General features: G+C 46.4%; 1 protein-coding gene across 1 annotated transcript in view; it reads right to left on the reverse strand.

The window, feature by feature from the left end:
• The window catches only part of FGFR2 (fibroblast growth factor receptor 2), a 108,564-nt gene that overhangs the window by 59,768 nt on the left and 29,541 nt on the right, over positions 1 to 19,255 (reverse strand). The window contains 2 exon segments of the mRNA XM_019459630.2: positions 8,165 to 8,334; positions 18,761 to 18,835. Of these exon segments, the coding sequence (XP_019315175.2) occupies positions 8,165 to 8,334; positions 18,761 to 18,835 (245 nt within the window).

Here is a 19,255-nt window from a genome sequence, read left to right on the forward strand (position 1 = left end):
TATAAGCCTGACTGTATAGTCAGAAGGAAAGCTAAAGTCGGAAAGGAAATGTACTAAATTATCGGCAGTACATTTTATATAATTTCGTGGTGTGATTGTGCATGTTGTTTGCTTGTTTCCTATTTTCACCCTTTCAAATTCAAGCAGGAATCGCACACATTTGACCAAAAAGTCAAATAAAACCTCTCCGCCGGCGTCCCCTGCTGCAGAACCACCGCATCTGGAATTTGCTGGCAGCCTGAGGGCGAGAGCTGGGGGCGCAGAGACGTCCTGCACCCAATGACACCCGTGCCATCCTTCCTTCTCACCCTGCCCGTGGCCAAACCCCTGTAGAAAATTCATCATTAGTTTTCATCTGCCAATGAACAGAATTAGAGAGCGTGAGGCTTCAAGACGATGTTCGCTGAAGGCTTTTAAAAAACAACATTGCAATACTGAAACAAAGCAGACTGAAGGTCATGGCCTCAACTCTTTCCCTCCTAACACAAAAAGTGGATTCCACGAACATTCCACACCGTCGTCACAAAGACGACGAAGAGGGGGGCCAGACGGGTTTTTTCAGAATTCCTCTGCTACCTAAATCTCCCGAGATGCATGTTAAACACCCAGCTACCTTCAGGAGACAACTGGGAATGTAGATTTAGTTTGTATGATACCAAAACACCTAAGTGAAAGGTGAAAGGTCAAAGACCCAGGCTGTCACCTGGATGTTTGGTTTCCACAGTGAAACCAAAAAAAAAAAAAAAAATCTGGACATTTCCAAATACCTAGGTGTTCAATAACAAGCAGAATAAACATCCAGAAGCCAGATAGAAAGTTTTGCTCCGTGCCAAGTCAAAGAATACTGTGTCCGTGTGACGGCAAATACTCCCGACACTTCCTTCCACCGGTATCAGGGTGCAATTTATGGAGAAAGGCAGCAATCCCTTGGACCGCTGGCTTTCATAAAGGCAGCCCGTGATCTACAGCTCAACATCAACCAGGTGGCATTATGATGCATGAAGTCTTGCTGTCCCAGGCCAGACCCCCATCGTCGACAGGCTCCTGGGATCTCGAAACCACGTCGCTGGAGGTGTGCACAAACTGAATACATGTGTCAAGGGCTGTGGCACTCCCTGGTGCTTATCACCAGGCAGATGTGGAGGCAAAAGCCCGATTAATGCTTAAGTTGCCCAAGTCTGCTTCTCAGGAGGTGTCCAGAGAGCAGGGCGAGGCGAGCTCTGATCCTCTAGGACACAACTGCAGAAACTCTTCCCCCCAGCTCACTACACAAAGCATGGATCTCCCGGAGAAGTGGGAAGAGATTTATACAAGGCAAGAAAAGCGAGTGGAAGTGGGAGGGCGGGCCAAGACCGCCAGCAGGGCACTTGCTGCCTTTTGAAATAAACTCTTTAAAAATCTCACGACCTTCCTCAAAAAAGCTCAATGAAGAATCACCAGATGACCCAGCATAGCACTGCTACGTAGATACCAAAGGAACTGAAAGCAAGGACTCGAACAGGTACGTGCACACCCACGTTCACACAGCTACACCAACCGCAAGAGTCAAGAGGTGGAAACGTCCCCAGTGCCTGTCAACAGATGAACGGATAAACAAACTGGGGTCTCATCCATATAATGGAGTATTATCCAGCCGTGAAAAAGGAATCAAGGTCTGATTGTTGCTACCACACACAGAAGGACAGATACACACAACAGATAGAAGGACAAATAGCCTATGATTCCACTTACCTGCATCACCTGCAACAGGCAAATTCAGACAGAAAGATTAGAGAAATGGAGAACTGCCTCTTAACGGATACAGAGTTTCTGTTTAGGGTGATGAAAAATAAATAACAAGTTTTACGTTACGTGTATTTCAGCACAATTTGTAAAAATCCCATACAGGTCAAGGAAGTGGGAACAGCAGCATCAGATGCCCAGCTTTGCTCTCAACAGAACACCTTTGGGCCAACGGATCCTCACATGTTCCTGGGATGCCAGCACTATTTCCAGATTTCTAATTTACCACCAGTGTTTCTTACAAAAACATGGAACCACATCTGAAGAAAGTTAAGTCAGAGCATCAACTGTGGAAGAAAACCACTTGGGTCCAAATGTCAGCCCTGCCACCGAGGAGTCACGTGACCAGCCTCATCTGGAAAAGGGGTAAAACAACAGCGCTCCCCTGTTTGGGCTGCGCAGGGGACCCAGCGCCATGGCAGACAGTGGGGGGCACCTTGCACGGTCAGGACATGTGGGAGCGGTCAGCACATGTTGGCTGATGGCAACATACACCTGCTTCCTCATCACAGACTGCCTGCTCTGGGATTAAAGCTGAACTGTCTTGGCTGAGAAAGAGCTCAACAAAGTATAAATATATTAATAAGGACAAGGGTAGTGATTTTTCCAAATAAACAGATTTTGGGATTAAGCATACCATTTAAGCAAAGGTCTCTAACGTGACTTCTAAGTAACCCAGAAAATGTAAATCTAATTAACCTACCCATCAAAACCATCAGGTTTTCATTGTGATTATAAGAAAAGGGGTTTTACCCTGTCTTTTCTTGGATCTGAAATAGACTAGGAAATGGACAGTCCAAACTGTGTCATGCTTCACTCTGCTCAGGGGCTCCATGGGAGTTCCAACCTCCAGATGCCTGAAGCCAATGCTCTTGTGCCAGTTTCACGGCCAGGTTGAGGGAGGGCTTTGTCCTGTGATCTCTCTTGGTTCTTATAGTTACTAGGTGGCATGAAATGCAATTTTTAAGAATACTCTTCCCCTCTATGTTTCAGTCATTACCTGGGCACGACTTGGGAACTGAGGTGGTCTATTAATTACCCCGGTCCTGTGGCTTTCCTGCATTAAATTGTAATTATTGTTCAGAGCCCTATGAAATATCTAGCCTTAAAGGTAAACTCTTTCTTCTAAAAAAAATTCTGTGCTATTGTTGATGATAAAAAATGGTTGATGGTTATGCTACTAAATCACAGTTGGGAGAGGGTTAGACGTTCAAGATCATCTGTCCAAACTTGTCATTTTAAGGACAGGTGGCCTTAAACACGAAGAGCTTAAACAACTTGCCCACCATCAAGACTGATGAAAACGCCCGGGCATAAGCACAATTAGGGAGATACAGTTATGCTTCAAATCGACCTCTACCACCATAAATAATAACATCCAACCAGCCTTTGCCCACATACTAAGAAAAACAATATGACTCTTAATCACCTAAGGAAGGCTCAGCATGAGTTCTTTGGTAAACAAGACTGAGCCATACCAAAGAGCTCTACTGGTCATTTTAATTAAAATGAGCTTCCTGTCCCATTTCATAATTCTCTTTGATTTTGTTTTGGCTTTTTGTGTTCCCTTCTCCCTTCCTTGGCCACATAGGCAGACCACTTCAGAACAAGCTGGAACGCCATGGGTGAGGGCCAAGGTGCCGGATCCATAAACAGGTAGAAAGAACTAGACAGACAGTTGAGCTAGACAGAGTCACCATGGTTTATAGAAGGAGATTTATGAAGAAAAAAAAAAATCACAGAAATAACACACATTTGTTTGCGGAAACTTTCAGGTCTTGCTTTCTGGAAAAATACATCTTGGAAAACTTGACGCTTTGCTTCTTCGTTAACTAAAGTGGCAAAGGGATAGGAGTCAGAGGAGAGGGGCGTTTGGACATGGGGCTGTCCATGTGTCAGTAAGGTCTCTGCTTTAGGGGGAGTGCATTGTATACACGGGTTCCCTCGGGGCGAACGCTGGAGAAGCAGAATTCTTTAAAAGTGTCTGTGGACACTGTAGACAGTGTTTGCAAACCTGGCGGTAACCCCATGCTCCTGCCTCTACCCTGTTCGAGCCCTGAAGGAAGACGCCTGCACCAGCAGGAGAGATTGGACCAATGGGAGGTTGGGGCATGCCGGCCTCTGTGACCACCAAGGACTTCGTGACCTGGGGACCTGGGTTGAGTCCATGGAATTTCTGAGAGAACCAGTATCCCCCAAATCAACGTCCAGTGCCACAACTGTTGTGAAAACTCCTTACTAAATCCAGATTGACCATCTTTGCGTTTGATGGGGTGATCCCCCCACCAACCCCCCCCCCCCCACCAACCCCCCACAGCCCAGGGAGCTCAGGCATTGCCATGGACTCTTCTCCAGAGAAAGTCCAGCGAGGCCAGAAATGTGCCCGCATCACCTCCGGCCAGCACATCATGTTCCAAAGGTACAGTTCTCTCCCCTCCTTGCCTTTTTTTTTTTTTTAATAGCAAAATATAAGTTTTTTAAGATTTTATTTTTTAAGTCATCTCTACACTCAATGTGGGGCTCGAACCCACAACACCAAGACCGAGAGTTGCACGCTCTGCCGACTGAGCCAGCCAGGCGTCCCTAGAGCAAAATGTACTTTAGATTTTTGTTCCCATGCACTCAAATTCCCACTCTTTCGCTCCAGAAACGGCTCAAACATGAAACAACAAAAAAACTTTTGGTCATCTGTGCCTCCACGGGAACAGGTTAAAGGTATTCTGCTAAAGGTTCCCCACGTTGTTTTTAGGGTGCAGGTGCTCTCCAGTTAGTAGAATGTTGTCCTCAATAATTAAAACTGAACTACACCTGTTAAAAATCAAGCAGCATTTCCTCATCAGGCACCCTCAGCCTTCTGGCACATTTATAATCACTAATTCAGATTCGCAAAAACCTCCTTACCCAGAATAATGATGTTGGTCCTATTTATTTTGAGACCAGGAGTTTCTGGAGGCTCATTAATTCTTTTAACTTCTTTCCACGGCTGTCGTAAGTGAGGAAATTAGTTAACCACCAGGATTTTGACCACCAGCCTTATACTTTAGTCGTATTGAAATGTATCAGTGGAACAGCATCAATTATGTTTTTGGAGAGCGTTTGGTGGTTAGAATGATCCCCAGGGGCCACGACTGTGGCGGTTTTAACTCTTTCTTTCCAAGCAGCACCACCTAATGAAATCTTTGTCAATTCGTCCTTTACAAAGAAAGCAAGCCGACCTTCCAATCTCGTTGTGCCTGCTGTGAGGACTGACCTAAGGGTGGAGAGAAAAACCACCCTCCTGCCTACTAGTCCCACCAACAAGCAGGAATCACGGAAGCTCAGCGAGGTGCGTCTGCTTCCAGAACTTCAGAGGCACCCACCTCCCTCCCAGCAGGTGTATCTCACATCTGTTTCACACACAAACTGCCCCACACATGCTAGGAATCTATTCATAGGCTTTTCCCTATTATCCTCTGGGATTGAGCATCTAGTTACTTTTTTTTTTTAAATGTTTGTTTATATTTGAGAGAGAGAGAGAGAGTGTGTGCGTGAGCAGGGGAGGAGCAGAGACAGACGGGGCGCCATAGGATCCAAAGCAGGCTCTGCACCGAGAGCAGAGAACCCGATGCGGGGCTCACACTCATGACCCATGAGATCATGACCCGAGCCACAGTTGGACACTCAACCAACTGAGCTGCCCAGGCTTCCAGCTGTGTCTAAATGTTAAAAGTCACAAATTTTTGAAGAAGACAATCCTTTAAAGGTGAGAATTGTGTATGGTATTTCAGAAGAGGCCCCCAGAGCACTTTGTGGGGAGAGGAGGTCCACTTAACCACAGCAGTGACGGGTCAGGACTCAAGTACCCTCTCAAGTGACACTGGTGTGTTAGACACAGGTATACAGCAGAAAGTCCTGACTTTTCCCGGTATCTCACTCCTGCCACCAGGAAGTCCTCTTCTACCTGGTTCTTAACAAGCTGGGATGCAGGCTAGAGCATCCTCTAATTTATCCCCCTTGCAGGTTTCCAAGATGGCTCCCAGTGATTCCCCAGGTCTCCTGATATTCATGCCCTTGGGGATTTAATCTCCTCCCCTAATGATTTACTTAATAACACAAAACAGCCAAAGTGGTAGGATGTCACTTCCATGATTAGGTTACAAAAGGCTGTGACTTCTATCTTCTTCACACGCTACCTCTTCTTGTCTGCTCTCCCTGAGGAAGAGCTGCCGTACTAAGAGGCCCATGGGGGGAATGAGAAACTGAGGGCAGCCTCCAGCCCGCAGCCAGGAAGGAAATGAGGCCTTTGGCCCAACAACCTGCAAAGAAGTGAATCCAAGAACCATGGGAAGGAGTCTGGAAGCAGGTCCTTCCCCAGCTGACCCTACAAATCAGACTTCCAGACTCAAACCTTAGTTGCAATCCTGTGAGAGGCCTTGAGGTGAAAGGCCCGGCTAAGCCACACCTGGATTCCTGACCCACAGAAACTGTGAAATAATACATGCTGTTTAGAGGTGCCTGGGTGGCTCAGTCGGTTAAGCGTCCGACTTTGGCTCGGGTCATGACTCGTGGTTCATGAGTCCAAGCCCTGCGTTGGGCTCTGTACTGGTGGCTCGGAGCCTGGAGCCTGCTTCGGATTCTGTGTCTCTCCCCGCCTCCCCTCAAAAATAAATATAACATTAAAAAATTTTTTTTAAATAAAAATGTCGTTTAAAGTCACTGGTCTTGGGATAATTTGTTACACGGTAATAGGTAACTAATGCACCCATTCAGGCTTTCCAAACACACCAAAGAATGTCACAGTAAGGTTCCCCAAGTCTTCCTCATATACTAAATTAAATTCCTCCAGGCCTCCCCTTCCAGACTAAATAACTTAGACGTCCCATGTCTCTCTTCCTGAGACACCCTTCCTTCAAACTCAGCCCAGAATCTTTTCCTGACCTCCATTATCCGTAGCCTCCCAAAGAGCCCACATCATCTCCCCCTGCACATCCACACGACAACATGCTCTTCTGACTTCAGCCCATCCAGGCTGTGGCTTTCTCATCCACCTTCCCTACCAGACGAGGAACCCCTGCGAGCTAGGGCCGTGCTCTGTCCAGCGCCTAGGACGGTGCCTGCCAAACACTGTGCTCATCGGCGTCTGCTGAATGGACGAACAAAAGCCCGAATAGACATCTACAGGCCTTTTCAGGGAGAGGGTGGTCAATTTCCACCTCCCCCTCCACCCCTCACCCCTGCCTGAGTGAGGAGATTACTCATCACCACATTTTGTGATGGGCTCTCCAGGGCCGTGAAGACAGAGGATGGAGAGATTGCCTCTCTCACCACGGAAGCATTCTCTCTTAATAAGTACTATTTCATACTCCAGCGTCTAAGCCAAGTCCACCCCCTATCCTACAATCCTGCCCAAACAGGGCAAGTACAAGTTTGCTTCTCCAATGCTGCTCCAGTTTTAGTGTTCTAGACAATACAGCATATAGGAAACAGACTCTCAACTTCCCACCCTTCTGTTATTAAACTCTTCTCACATAAAGAACAACGTAAGGGTGCCTGGGTGGCTCAATCGGTTGAGTGTCCGACTCTTGATTTTGGCTCAGGTCATGATCTCACGGTTCATGAGATCGAGCCCTGCGTTGGGTTTTGTGCTGACAGCTCGGAGCCTGCTTGGGATGGTCTCTCTCCCTCTCTGCCCCTCTTCCCCACTCATGCTCTCTCAAGATAAACATTAAAAAAAAAAAAATGGGGCGCCTGGGTGGCTCAGTCGGTTGAGCTTCCGACTTTGGCTCAGGTCATGATCTCCTGGTCTGTGAGTTTGAGCCTCACGGCGGGCTCTGTGCTGACAGCTCTGAGCCTGGAGCCTGCTTCCGATTCTGTGTCCCCCTCTCTCTCTGACCCTCCCCTGTTCATGCTCTGTCTCTCTCTGTCTCAAAAATAAATAAACATTAAAAAAAAAAAGAACAATAGAAATGGGAATTATGCTTTGAAAGCACACGTGAGCCCAGGGACGCCTGGATGGCTCAGTCTTAAGGTTAAGTGTCCAACTTCAGTTCAGGTCATGATCTTGAGGTTCGTGGGTTTGAGCCCCGCGTCGGGCTCTGTGCGGACAGCTCAGAGCCTGGAGCCTGTTTCAGATTCTGTGTCTCCCTCTCTTTCTGCTCCTCCCCTGCTTGCGCTCTCTCTCTCTCTCAAAAATAAATAAACATTAAAAGATAGATAAATAAAGTAACATGTAAGCCCAGGAAAACTTTTTTCAAATGTCAAGTGTGGAAATGACCAATTATGATAATTACTGATTTTTCATTTTTTTTTTAAATATCCCTTCTGAAGGTTCCTACCTTTCAACTACTTAAAAATGGATTAACAAAAATGTAAGAAATAGAGCATTTTGGAAACCTGATTTTACCTTATAGCCTCCAATGCGATGTTCCTGCTTAAATTCCTTTCCGTTTTTCAGCCACCTCATAGTTGGTGTTGGATTCCCCCCAGCTGGACAGCGAAACTTGACTGTGTTGGCTGCAGGGACAGCGTGCAGTCGCTTTTCCATCTTTTCTGTGTTAGTCCAGTATGGCGCTCCTGTTGTGGAAAACAACGTTATAACGTATGGAAAGGGAGAGCTTCATTTCCATGACACGGAAGAGAATTTGACTTTGTATGTGAACGATCTGACATTTTCAAAATCTCTGGGTAATATTTACATGAGAAGAAAACTGTTCTGAAGTCTAGCAGATGGCCTAGCAGAAGGTCCCTGGAGATGAACTTCTTGCTAGTTTCTCTTCTTAATGGGGGGTGGGGGGAAAGTGTTTGAGGTACCTTCTCTCCCTTGTTCTTAGCGCCAGAATATAAATTCATGTTGAATCATGCTTTTAAATGCTACTTTACATAGACAGCGACAACACACACAACCGCAGCAGCGGAGTCCTCCAGAATGGATCCTTTTAGATCACCACACCTAGCAAACGATCGCATACACACACAAGCAAGGTGTGCTCGAAGCCACGTCAACTTACCCACCGAAGCTTTAAAGGCTCACCAAGGAGATAACTTACCATCCTAATAGGGTAAATTTTTCAGGGACGCAGCATTAACTTCGCAGCACTTGATGTGACAAATCAAAAAGCCCTCGCACTATGTTTTAATTTTTGTTTTTATTTTTTTATTAAAAATTTGTATTTATTTTTATATTTGAGAGAGAAAGAGAGAGAGAGAGAGAGAGGGTGCACAGGGGAGGGGCAGAGAGAGAAGGAGACACAGATTCGAAGGAGGCTCCAGGCCCTGAGCTGTCCGCACAGAGCCCGATGCGGTGCTCGAACTCACGAGCGGTGACATCGTGACCTGAGTTGAAGTCGGACGCTCAACCGACTGAGCCACCCAGGCGCCCCTGTTGTTTTAATTTTTTAAATGGAGGAAAGAGTTTTTGGTGGTTGTGAATGCCATAATTCTACTACCATGTCTGAGCAGAAAAAAACTTACTAGGAGGCTACGGATTATATGTCGTGTAAAATTAAGCCCTCTGAATGGCCCTCAAAGTCATGGATACAAACAGGTGACCCTTTAAACTCAAAAGAAGACACAACTTTTTAAGCTGCCAAATGAAGGGCATTTGATCTAAATCAGAACCACGGCATCAATCCAGGATACCGCCATAATTCTTCATCCCGGCCAACAACGACGGCTACCGAGCACTGACTGAGTGCTTTGTGTTTACCAAACACAGCTCTAAAAGCTCTTACGTGTTTAACCTATTAATCCTGACACCAATCCAATGAGAGAGGCATTATCACAATCCCTGTTTAGAGATGAAGAAACTGAGGCACAGAAAAGCTACAAAGCTAGAGAGAGCTACAGGTACATTTGAGCCAAGGCAGTCTGATTCCAGAATCTTTGCCCCTGCTGTCCATGGCTAGTTAAGAACCAGCTTCTCCAAGGGGTTGGAATCCATCCTTTTCAACCACTCTGATGTCGAAGACCAGAGTCCAGGATAGCCAGGCTGGCCCGCAGGCACACTGCCTTCTACATCACTGCCCGAAAGTTCCACTGAAACCTTGCACAGCTATTTCACGTTTCACACGTATGTTTCTGTCTTCGCAAACTGGTAGCCAAAATTCTCCCGAAGCATCCATCCACGGGGCTTTGGGCATCCTAGAACATCCTAGAACACTGAAATTCTATGAGACTGATTCCTAACTGTGTTTACTGCTGCTGAGGGTTAGGCTGAGAAGGAGCACACCCACTCCACAAACCAGAGGCAAAAGGGCCCAGGCAGGGGGTTGGTCTCTGATACAGATTTACAAGCCCCCTCCCTCTATTCTGTGGATGACACAGCTCGCTCCTAAGGGGTGACACCAACCCCTTCACTTAGCCAGATTTTCGTGGCACAATTAGGAATTTGGATAAACTACCTACCCCTGTTTGCCTCACCCTTGCTCTCGAAACCTGGCTGTAAAAGGTGGAGCGGAGATTTCTTAACAAGGGCATGCTGTGCCTTCTTTCTCCTTGTTTATCTAAGTGTCAAGGCGGTGGGATACAGACAGGAGTCTACACGATGTGCCAAGAAGATGGTGCAAGCAAGGCAAAACTGAGGTGGTCAGTCCTGCATGCCAGGGAAAGAAAGGCCTGAGGGTTGGGGTCGGGGGGGGCGGGGAGGGAGAGCCAAGGGTGAAAGAACGGGGCTCCACTCTTTCCTCTGAAATCAGCTGTATCTGCAATGAGTAGACAACTTGCTAGCCATGTGGCTTTGGGTGTCAAATGCCCCTAAACACACCCAGTCTCCTGAGGGTTCACCAGGGAGTATCTGATTACCATTCATCACAAGACTCCCAGGGCCTGGCATACACTGGAACAATTTCAATAATCTTTCATTCTAAAAGCTTCTACTTAGAAAAATCCAGCCACAGCCACAGCCACTGAAAAGAAACCATTAAGAGCACAAAATAAATAATGAGCTTTGTTGCTACACAAAGACTTTTATAAATCTGACCTAAATGAAAAGCATACCTCATGCTGTCAGGTGTCTGTACTCATGTCATTTGTGTAAGTAAACACAATAGCCTATTCATACGAATTAGCTAAATATTAATGTAGTGACTCTTTCAGATAGCATCGATTACGGCTGAGCTGATCCTCTGGAATGTCTTTTCTTTTTTACAGAAAAGAAATCACCAGATACGTGCTTACATTCCATTAGGCATGATTTTTACGTTCCCTAAAATGTTAAAAAAAAAAAAAAAGGGGGGGGGAGGATTTAGTTTAAGGAACTAGGAATGTTGCTCTGTTCCTCTCTCACTGGGCTAAGCTGTCAGGGAGACCGTAACCCACGCAGGGATCACCCCAAACCACATGAGTCTGTACGGTCATGGCCTGTGGCAACAGCACACTGGCAACCAGCACCTTCCTTCGTCTTGGCACCTAAGGGATGATTTAAGGACAAGGGTGAAAGAATTTTGCTGGAATTTCTGGCAGGAAGCCACTTCCCTGGGGTAAAATTTCAATCGTCAAAACTGCACCTATAAAACCTGCTTGTGCAAAATAGACACACAGCCATAAGGCAGGGTTATGGGCACCATACTTGTCACCTGAAGCCACTGGGATCCCAGGTGGGCGGGGCACCGTAAAATCGTATCAACAAAGCAGAAACAGATCGCCTCTGTGGCTATCACTGGAAACCCACATTTGCAACTTTCCCTTTTCCTGAATACCTGTAAATAGTGACTCCACAGCAAGGCCATCGAGCCAAGTTTTCAAGGTCCTCTGTGTGGCAGCGATGGGCCACCCCAGTGCTCTGCCCAGTCCCACTCTGAGTGAGTGCTAACATCATACAGGACAACACCCTTCTGTGACTAGGCTTTTCTTTAAGATTTTGAGCTCATGAATTGTTTTAATGAGCATGACGCTAGAGGGGAGGGATTATTTTCGTATTTTATAATGGCTCCTCCTGAAAGAAACTAGTTTTACGTGAAGACGGGAGAACCTGGAAGGTCTAGAAAAATAATGGTACTGTAGGACTAGCCCCGTTGCGCCTCCTTCATCGGTGGCCTCATGTCTTCTGCAAACTCTATTTGTCATCTCCTGCCATTTTTGCAGTCTGGACACATGGAAATGCCAGCCACCATCCCCGCCCCCCCACCCCAAGAACGACAACGCAGCTGGTGAGAGACCAGGACCAGGCTCCGAAACAAGCTTTTCTACCTAAGGAGGCCTCTTTTCATACCATGGCCAGTGAACACGCAGAGGAGGAACTCACTTAGCAAATTAACGATCTACAAAAGAGAACACATAGCAGGTGCTCAGTACAAATGTTTCCTCAACAACTTGATAAAAGAGGAAAACTATAAGCCAAGTCTCCATCACGTTGTTTCGAAGAAGGGTCTGAGTATCCACTTAATGTATCTTCCCTAGCATAATCTCAGGGAGGCAGGAGGAGTGAGTTTCAAGTCAATTAATAGAAAAGGAACTGTGGAAATCTTGGATGGCATAAAAAAATGAAATATACTAAATTGGAAGTAAACAAGGTGACCTTCGTGACAGGTTCGTCCCATCTGCTCGGACATTCTCAGACCTTCTGATGTAACACGTAGCTAAAGAATGATGCTGACTCACTAAACAGTAAGAACAGTAAAACCCAGCCAAATTTAAAAAATAAGAAAAATCCATCGTAACGGGGTACCTACTCATTATCATTTTCTATACTGAAACAGTTATTATATACCAGTGATGAGTCTAAGTAAATAGAATTATACTTTTAATACAGCAGTAGTCTCTTAAGATGTGCTGGTTAAAAAGAGATGTATAACCCCACAAAAACCTCCCTCAAAGTTCCTTCAACATACCACCTCCATCCCACAGCACAGACTGATCAAATTCCTTCACTGGGCTTGTCATTTACATATGGTTCCATCACCAAGGTGTCCCCATACTGAAATTTATTCCATTCGATGTCTGCTGACCAGTAAGAGTAGAGCATCTGAAGGGGACAGTGTAAGTCATCTTTAGCCTATGGAGTAGGCACTCAAGTGTTTATTACATGGACAGATGGATGGATGGATGGATGGAAGAATGTACCAGATGAACAAGTGTTAAAAGCTTGAGCTATAAAATGAGGGAGGTGAACTGAGTGTTCTGATAAGGGCCCTCCCTATTCTAACATTCTGTCCAGGTATTCCAGGCAGATATTGATTGTGTCAACAAATGGTAGGGTTAGAGGGTTTTTATGGTAACGTAATGAAAAAACACGGGCTGCCCCCACAGAAGCCCTTCCATGCCCCAGTATGTATCTCAATACAGATGGCTAAGGTCTAGAGTCTCCTCTCTTACTGAAATCAAAAAGAGAACACAGCCCAACAGTTTAAAGGAAAAACACGGAATCCTATTACCACTGTACCAAAAGGCCTCGGTGACCATCTGGTCCAACGGCTGACGTGATCAATGTCATCCAGAAAGGTTAAGTGATCTGATCAAGGCTGCATGGCCAAGGCCAGGCTGAGGCTAGACCCAGGACTCCAGCTCCCTGGGCTGTGCTCTTTCAACCACTCCAGGCTGCCCTTTGAACTCTCCCATGGTAATTAAGTCAAAAGTTCAAGATTTATGTGAGCTGCGGACGCTAATGACTGCCAACTGTATTTTTATTGATGCAAAAATAAAAAAACAGAGCCTGTTTCAGCTCCTAGATTAAGTCTCACAAACTCCCTAAAGCCCCACTAAGGCCTCTGTCTTAAGTCTATAATTAGGGCCTTTAAAAATATCACTAATCAGGACATTTGAATGCTTTGACCCTGACTGGGTGGGGGTGGGAAGAGGTCTCTGAGCTCAACCATACAGTAGACTGAGGTTCGTGTTTTCAGTTTTGCATAAACTAAGAGAAAACAAATCCAACAAAATATGGAGATGTGAGTGAATGTGTGATTATGGGGGCGGCGGGTTTTATTTGAGAATCTCATTAAAAACAACACCTTGCCGATCGGTTGAAGCATCGATAAGAAACCCATTAAAGCAAACAGACAAATGACCCACCTTTGAAATGCCTGAGTCCACTGGGCGACCAGCTGCCCCGTGGGAGCTCCTAGGATCTGCCTTCAAAAGAAAACTCTCCAGTTGTTGGTTATGCTGGTTGCCCACACGGGAGGCCAAGAAAGAGATAATTCAATCCAACCTTCCAGATAGAACGCCATCCCTGGCTTTTGCGAAAAAAAACACCCAAACCAATTTAGGATGAGGTTTCCATTACAAAGAAATGTCCCCCCCAAAAAAAAAAAAAAGTTCAGGAAGACTGTGTGCTTTGGGTTTTTTTTTTGTTTTTTTTTTTTTTATTATTGTTACTATAACTTTCAATTCCTGGAAACCGCGTAACCCAACTAAGAAACCAACACATTTACGAACTTAGCTATAACCCCTACCAAGTAAAAGGCCCAATTAGACCAAAGGTGACTATAAACTGTTATTATCAGCAGGTTAAGCAACGAAAGGAGCGTGGAATCCCAGGCCAAGTCCCTTCATTTTCCCTAGCCAGTTCCAAAGACAATTGCCAACTGCCTTTCTCCCTGACACAGGAGTACAGGCACCTGCAGGTCTCAACAGGAATGAAAACCAAAATGGAAAATTGCCTTGTCTCTCTCCTCCTCACTCAAGAGAAAGAACCACTCCTGGAGCACAGATCTTGATAAAGCTGCCTTGCTATCAATTCCTTCTAGTTCAGCAGTCAACCTGAACTTTGTCAATCATGGTTTCCCAAGAAACTCTTCAGAAACATGAATCGCTGAAACACAAGCTTGAGGTAATAAAAATCACCTGGGAAAAAAAGGGACACCTGGGAAAAAAAGGTCTACTCATCTGCTGCCAGATAACCCGTAAAGGTACCTCGTACCGAGGGGAGGCAAGGGCTAATTAAGTTATGCTTTCCAATGCTAAAGTATAAACTCTGAAGCCTTCAAAACCTTCAACCTGGATGCATTTCAAAAATTAGCATTTGAAATTGCAACTTTCTGTCCGGAGAAAGTCTGTTTCACTAAAGGGCATATGCAAGAAGCATTATTTCCTGGCAGCTAGGCTTGTAATGACATCACAGAATTGTTCCGCGCAGGGAAACAGTCAAGCGCGGGTAAGGTGTGAGGTCATCAGTTAGTCAGCTGCTAAAATATGACCCGAGAATGCCCTTGACATCTGTGATGGAAGGGCTTGACTTAAAAGGCAAAAGCAAAGTCAGGTCAATCAAATCAGCCCATTGCAGGGATTTTCAAAACATGTGCAACAGGATGTTAGTAAAGTGCTGTATTTTAAAAAGGGTCTTACGGTCAATGCGTTTGGAAAACCCTGGGAAAAGCCGAAATTAAACAGATGTTTTACTATAGAACGTTGGAGAGAACGTATTCTGCTGGTGCACCGGGTAAGTCTCTAAGAAAGGGTCAGAGAGTAAGAGGTATTTTTCAAACTCATTTCAAAATACAACTCATTCTTGGCACACAGCCCTTGGACTAGGGTTCCACGGGATATACTTTGAGAAGCACCAGCTTCTTCTCTTAAGGTACAGACCAGACCTGAGCATTACTCTGTTTGTAAAGCGCCAGTAAGAGATGGAGAGGAGGACTGTAATTCCAAAAAACATTCGCTCAGCATCGAGGCCAGTCCTTGCCTCCAACAGTGGTCTACCAGGAAAGGCGGGTCTGAGATGCATCGTGATGCTGAGATGCGAGGGAATACAACACGTGAAGCGATAAGGAAACCCCCTATGGGGGAGCCCACCTTTGAGCTGGGTCATGTACCAATGGTGTAAGCGTTAAGGTCAACCCGAATACGGCAAAACAGCCCTCTAAAAATCAGACCAGACCTACTTTCATGGCCCATAGCCAACGATCCTGCCTTAATTTTGGACTTATTTTTGCCCCTGTATTGGACTGCCATGCTTTCTGTAGCCTGTACATACTTTCGGAACTCTACCAGGTAGATAAAAGCTTGCCTTCTCACAGCTAACCACCAAAACTAAAAAAAAAAAAAAAAAAAAAAAAAAAACTTAGAAAGTCCAGAAATGTCACTGCCAGCACAGGGTCACCGGAGCATCATCTGTGAACATCACCGAAGAGGAGCTTTCAGACACACCCCAGTGACGCCTCCAGACAATCAGAAGGCACCGAAGGAATCAATCTGGACCCACGGGTGTTTTGCAGGTGCCTGAAAACGCATGGAATTCGGCGCTTCTATAATTTTTCCTATTAATCAGGTCAGGCATTTGACACTGGAGGTGGCAAAAAATTGTTTTAATGGCAACATCCCCTTCCCCGCCTTGCCAATTACCCCGGCCGTGGCATTCCTCTGTCCACACAGGCCACAGCTGCTTAATCTCCACTGCCCCAGGCTGCACCTGTGAATCAGACCAGCCTAATCACACTAACAGATGGCAGAGGCCAAGTAGCCAGCTAAGAGCTGCTATCGCTTTAAATCGTGTCTAATGTTTCACAGGCACCAAACAGAGGCAGCTCCCGACAGCAGTGTCTCCCTGGTACAGCTAACACCAGCCCTTAATCACCGCAGAGCACCCACTGCAGGGCAGACATGGTGTCATTCGAGAGCTAATTACAAAGAACGCTGGCCACAGGGTGAAGGCATGGCATTCGTTAAGTGCGCTCCGCTCCCTGGCCCGTCTGCGCAGGCACCGGGCGGTTGGGACCAGTGTTCGGGGGACGAAACCCTGGAGGTCCATGGCAGGTAATCCCTCGCAATCACCAGAAAGTTCAGTCAGTTCACTCAGTCTACTTGTTACGTAACCCATACCTTGCTGTTACATTTTACGGCTTCCCAAGTATTCCTGGGAACAGGCTCTCAGACGTGGTTCTGTTCACCAGGACGAGGCAGGTTCCAGGCCGGCCAGCACAACCCGGGTGCTGCCAGATTTGGACATCCCACACGTGGGCCCCACCTGAGAGCCGTCCACAACAGTGCCGGCATCCTCCCTGCACCCCCACCCCCCCATCGTCACCCTGGGGACTGGCAGGGGGGTGCCGTGATTCAACACACCACAGGCCTGCAAGCGAATGGCGGCTTTGCCTTTTGCTCACCGAATCGTGAGTTTCCAATCAAGAAAACAGGAATAATAGCTCCCTCCAGCTTATGTGGTCGTTGGGGGCACTGCCCGAGCCAGCAACCGGCACCGAACCTGCCCAAAGCCACACCTCCAAAGCAGGGTCATCCACTGCCTTCCCGGCCAGAGCCAAAGAACTAACAAGGAGTGATGTCTTCCGATGTCCCAGTGATGCGTTATTAAAAAAATAACCATAATAACTTCCCAAGAAGGTTGGTACAAATCACAGCAGAAGACAGTTTCACTCACCCACAGTTTTATAAACAAGAGCGCACACGGCTCAAGGCAGATCTCAAGGTGTGAATCCCTAAGTCGGTGCTTTTCATTCTTCAGCGCACGTGAGAATCATCCCCGGAGTTTCCAGTCCGGGGTCTGGGGTGGGGCTTTGGCCTTTTCATTTCTAGTAAGTTCTTAGACGATGCTGATGCTCGTGGTCCAGAACCCAAGCCTTCTCTTGCCAAAACAATGAAAACTATAAATGTTTCCCTTTTTGCCTACGCTGCTAGGAGACTGGAACAAATGCAATTCCCCATTTGACACATTATCCCAGGTCCCTACCAGTATCCATTTTCTCTTCTTGTCTTCAAAAGCCCTGCCTATTTTCATAACTAACTTATTATTTAAGCCTTGTAAGAATTTATTAAACTAAGGTCCTTTTGAAAACATGCAGAATAGAACACCTAAGCAAAGAACGCCAGCAACTAATGTACAAGCACTTGGGGAACATTCAAGCCATGTTACTGGAAATATACCTAATGCTACATTTTATCTTTTGTATTGAACGTCGCGACCCACACTTTTCTGAGCGCCCTACAAACGCAAACTTGTCTGATCCTCGTAACAACCCCACGAGATGTTATTATTCCCATTTTACAGTTGAAGAAGCCGAGGCAGAGAAGTTAAATTACTTGCCCAGGGTCACCTCCACTTAGAGGTGTCAGAGTAAGAGAGGCCGAGTTCTTCTTGACCCAGGTTCTCCCACGTGTCACTGCTACGTGTTAACAGCCTTTGAAAAGCAAACGGCACTTGCTGGTTCCCTGCTCTGTCACTGTCTACAAAGCAAGGCCCCCTTCCCTTATTTCCTCTCAGCATGCAGCAATGTCTGAAAAGGTCACGGTTTCTCGAGGCGCCTGGGGGGCTCAGTGGGTTAAACGTCCGACTTCGGCTTAGGTCGTGATCTCGCGGTCCGTGAGTTCGAGCCCCGCCTCGGGCTCTGTGCCGACAGCTCGGAGCCTGGAGCCTGCTTCGGATCCTGTGTCTCCCCCTCTCTCTGCCCCTCCTCCACTCACCCTCTGTCTCTCTATCTCTCAAAAATAAATAAATGTTAAAAAAAAAAAAAAAAGGCCCCAGTTTCTCAACCTCAGCCCTACTGACATTTTAGACCAGATCCTTCTTTGTTAAGGGCTGTCCTGTACTTTGCAGGATGTTTCCTAGCAGTACCCCTCGCTTCTGCCCACTGGATGTCACTGGCATTCTTCCTCCCCCTACTGAGACCACCAAGTGTTGCCCAATGTCCCCCAGGGGAGTCAGAAGCAGGAGAATCCCCGCCCCCCGCCCCAGCTGAGAACCACTGAGTTAAGCCAAGCACCATCAGAGGTTACAAAGAAGACCAGGGTGGTATGTGTTTTCTACTTGTATCACGCCTCCGAACAGTGAGAAACCGAAGAGGAAACGAAATTCGAGGACAGAAAACTGGGAACTGCTTTCGAGAAAGAGTGACTTGTGACACAATAAGAAAGGACAAACGGTAGAGAAGGGTATACAGGAACACTGGTTTATTCTCAGATTAGAAAGCCAGGAGAGGAGACACAGCAGAGAAAAGTCAAGGGCCGCAGGGCACAGCGTTCTGAAGAGTGGACAAGACGGCAGGTTAGAGTCCGGACTTCCCGCCAGGCTCTGCTCTCTCGGGGACCTTCCGAGACGGCCGTTACTTACTCTTGTTATTGTTCTCACTGACAAAATCCTCGGAGCCTTCTGTGTCGTCCTCATCATCTCCGGATGAGATGGCATCTGTATTCAAAAGAATATATCCATGGTTGTGTTTTTGCAAAGCAAAAGGCTGTAATCACGTACAACTTAGTCCTTCTGGACAGGGAAGGCCACAACCCAGGAGCCCCCGCAAAAAGTCTGAGATCTTGTTTAGTGAAGATGGTTTTAAGGGCTTCAGTTTTCTCTCCATGAGGACAGTTGGTCTGTATTAGGATTCCCAGTGCTTTCTGCTTTCACGTTTTTTAAACATACTGTCAAGTTGGATATATTAAAACTGGATTTTAAGCTTCCAACAGTATTCAAGGCCCCGGCAAATTGACCGATTGCGTTATTATCCAAAGATTCTTTCCAACACCACCTTTCAGTTGTCAGGATCCCCTTCAAGAAGGGAATTAGTCCCCGGCAGAATTTACTAACTTCTGAAAGCAAATCTTTAGACTT

This window comes from Panthera pardus, unplaced genomic scaffold (assembly GCF_024362965.1).
Source record: "Panthera pardus isolate Hobbes unplaced genomic scaffold, ASM2436296v1 HiC_scaffold_22, whole genome shotgun sequence".
NCBI lineage: Eukaryota > Metazoa > Chordata > Mammalia > Carnivora > Felidae > Panthera > Panthera pardus.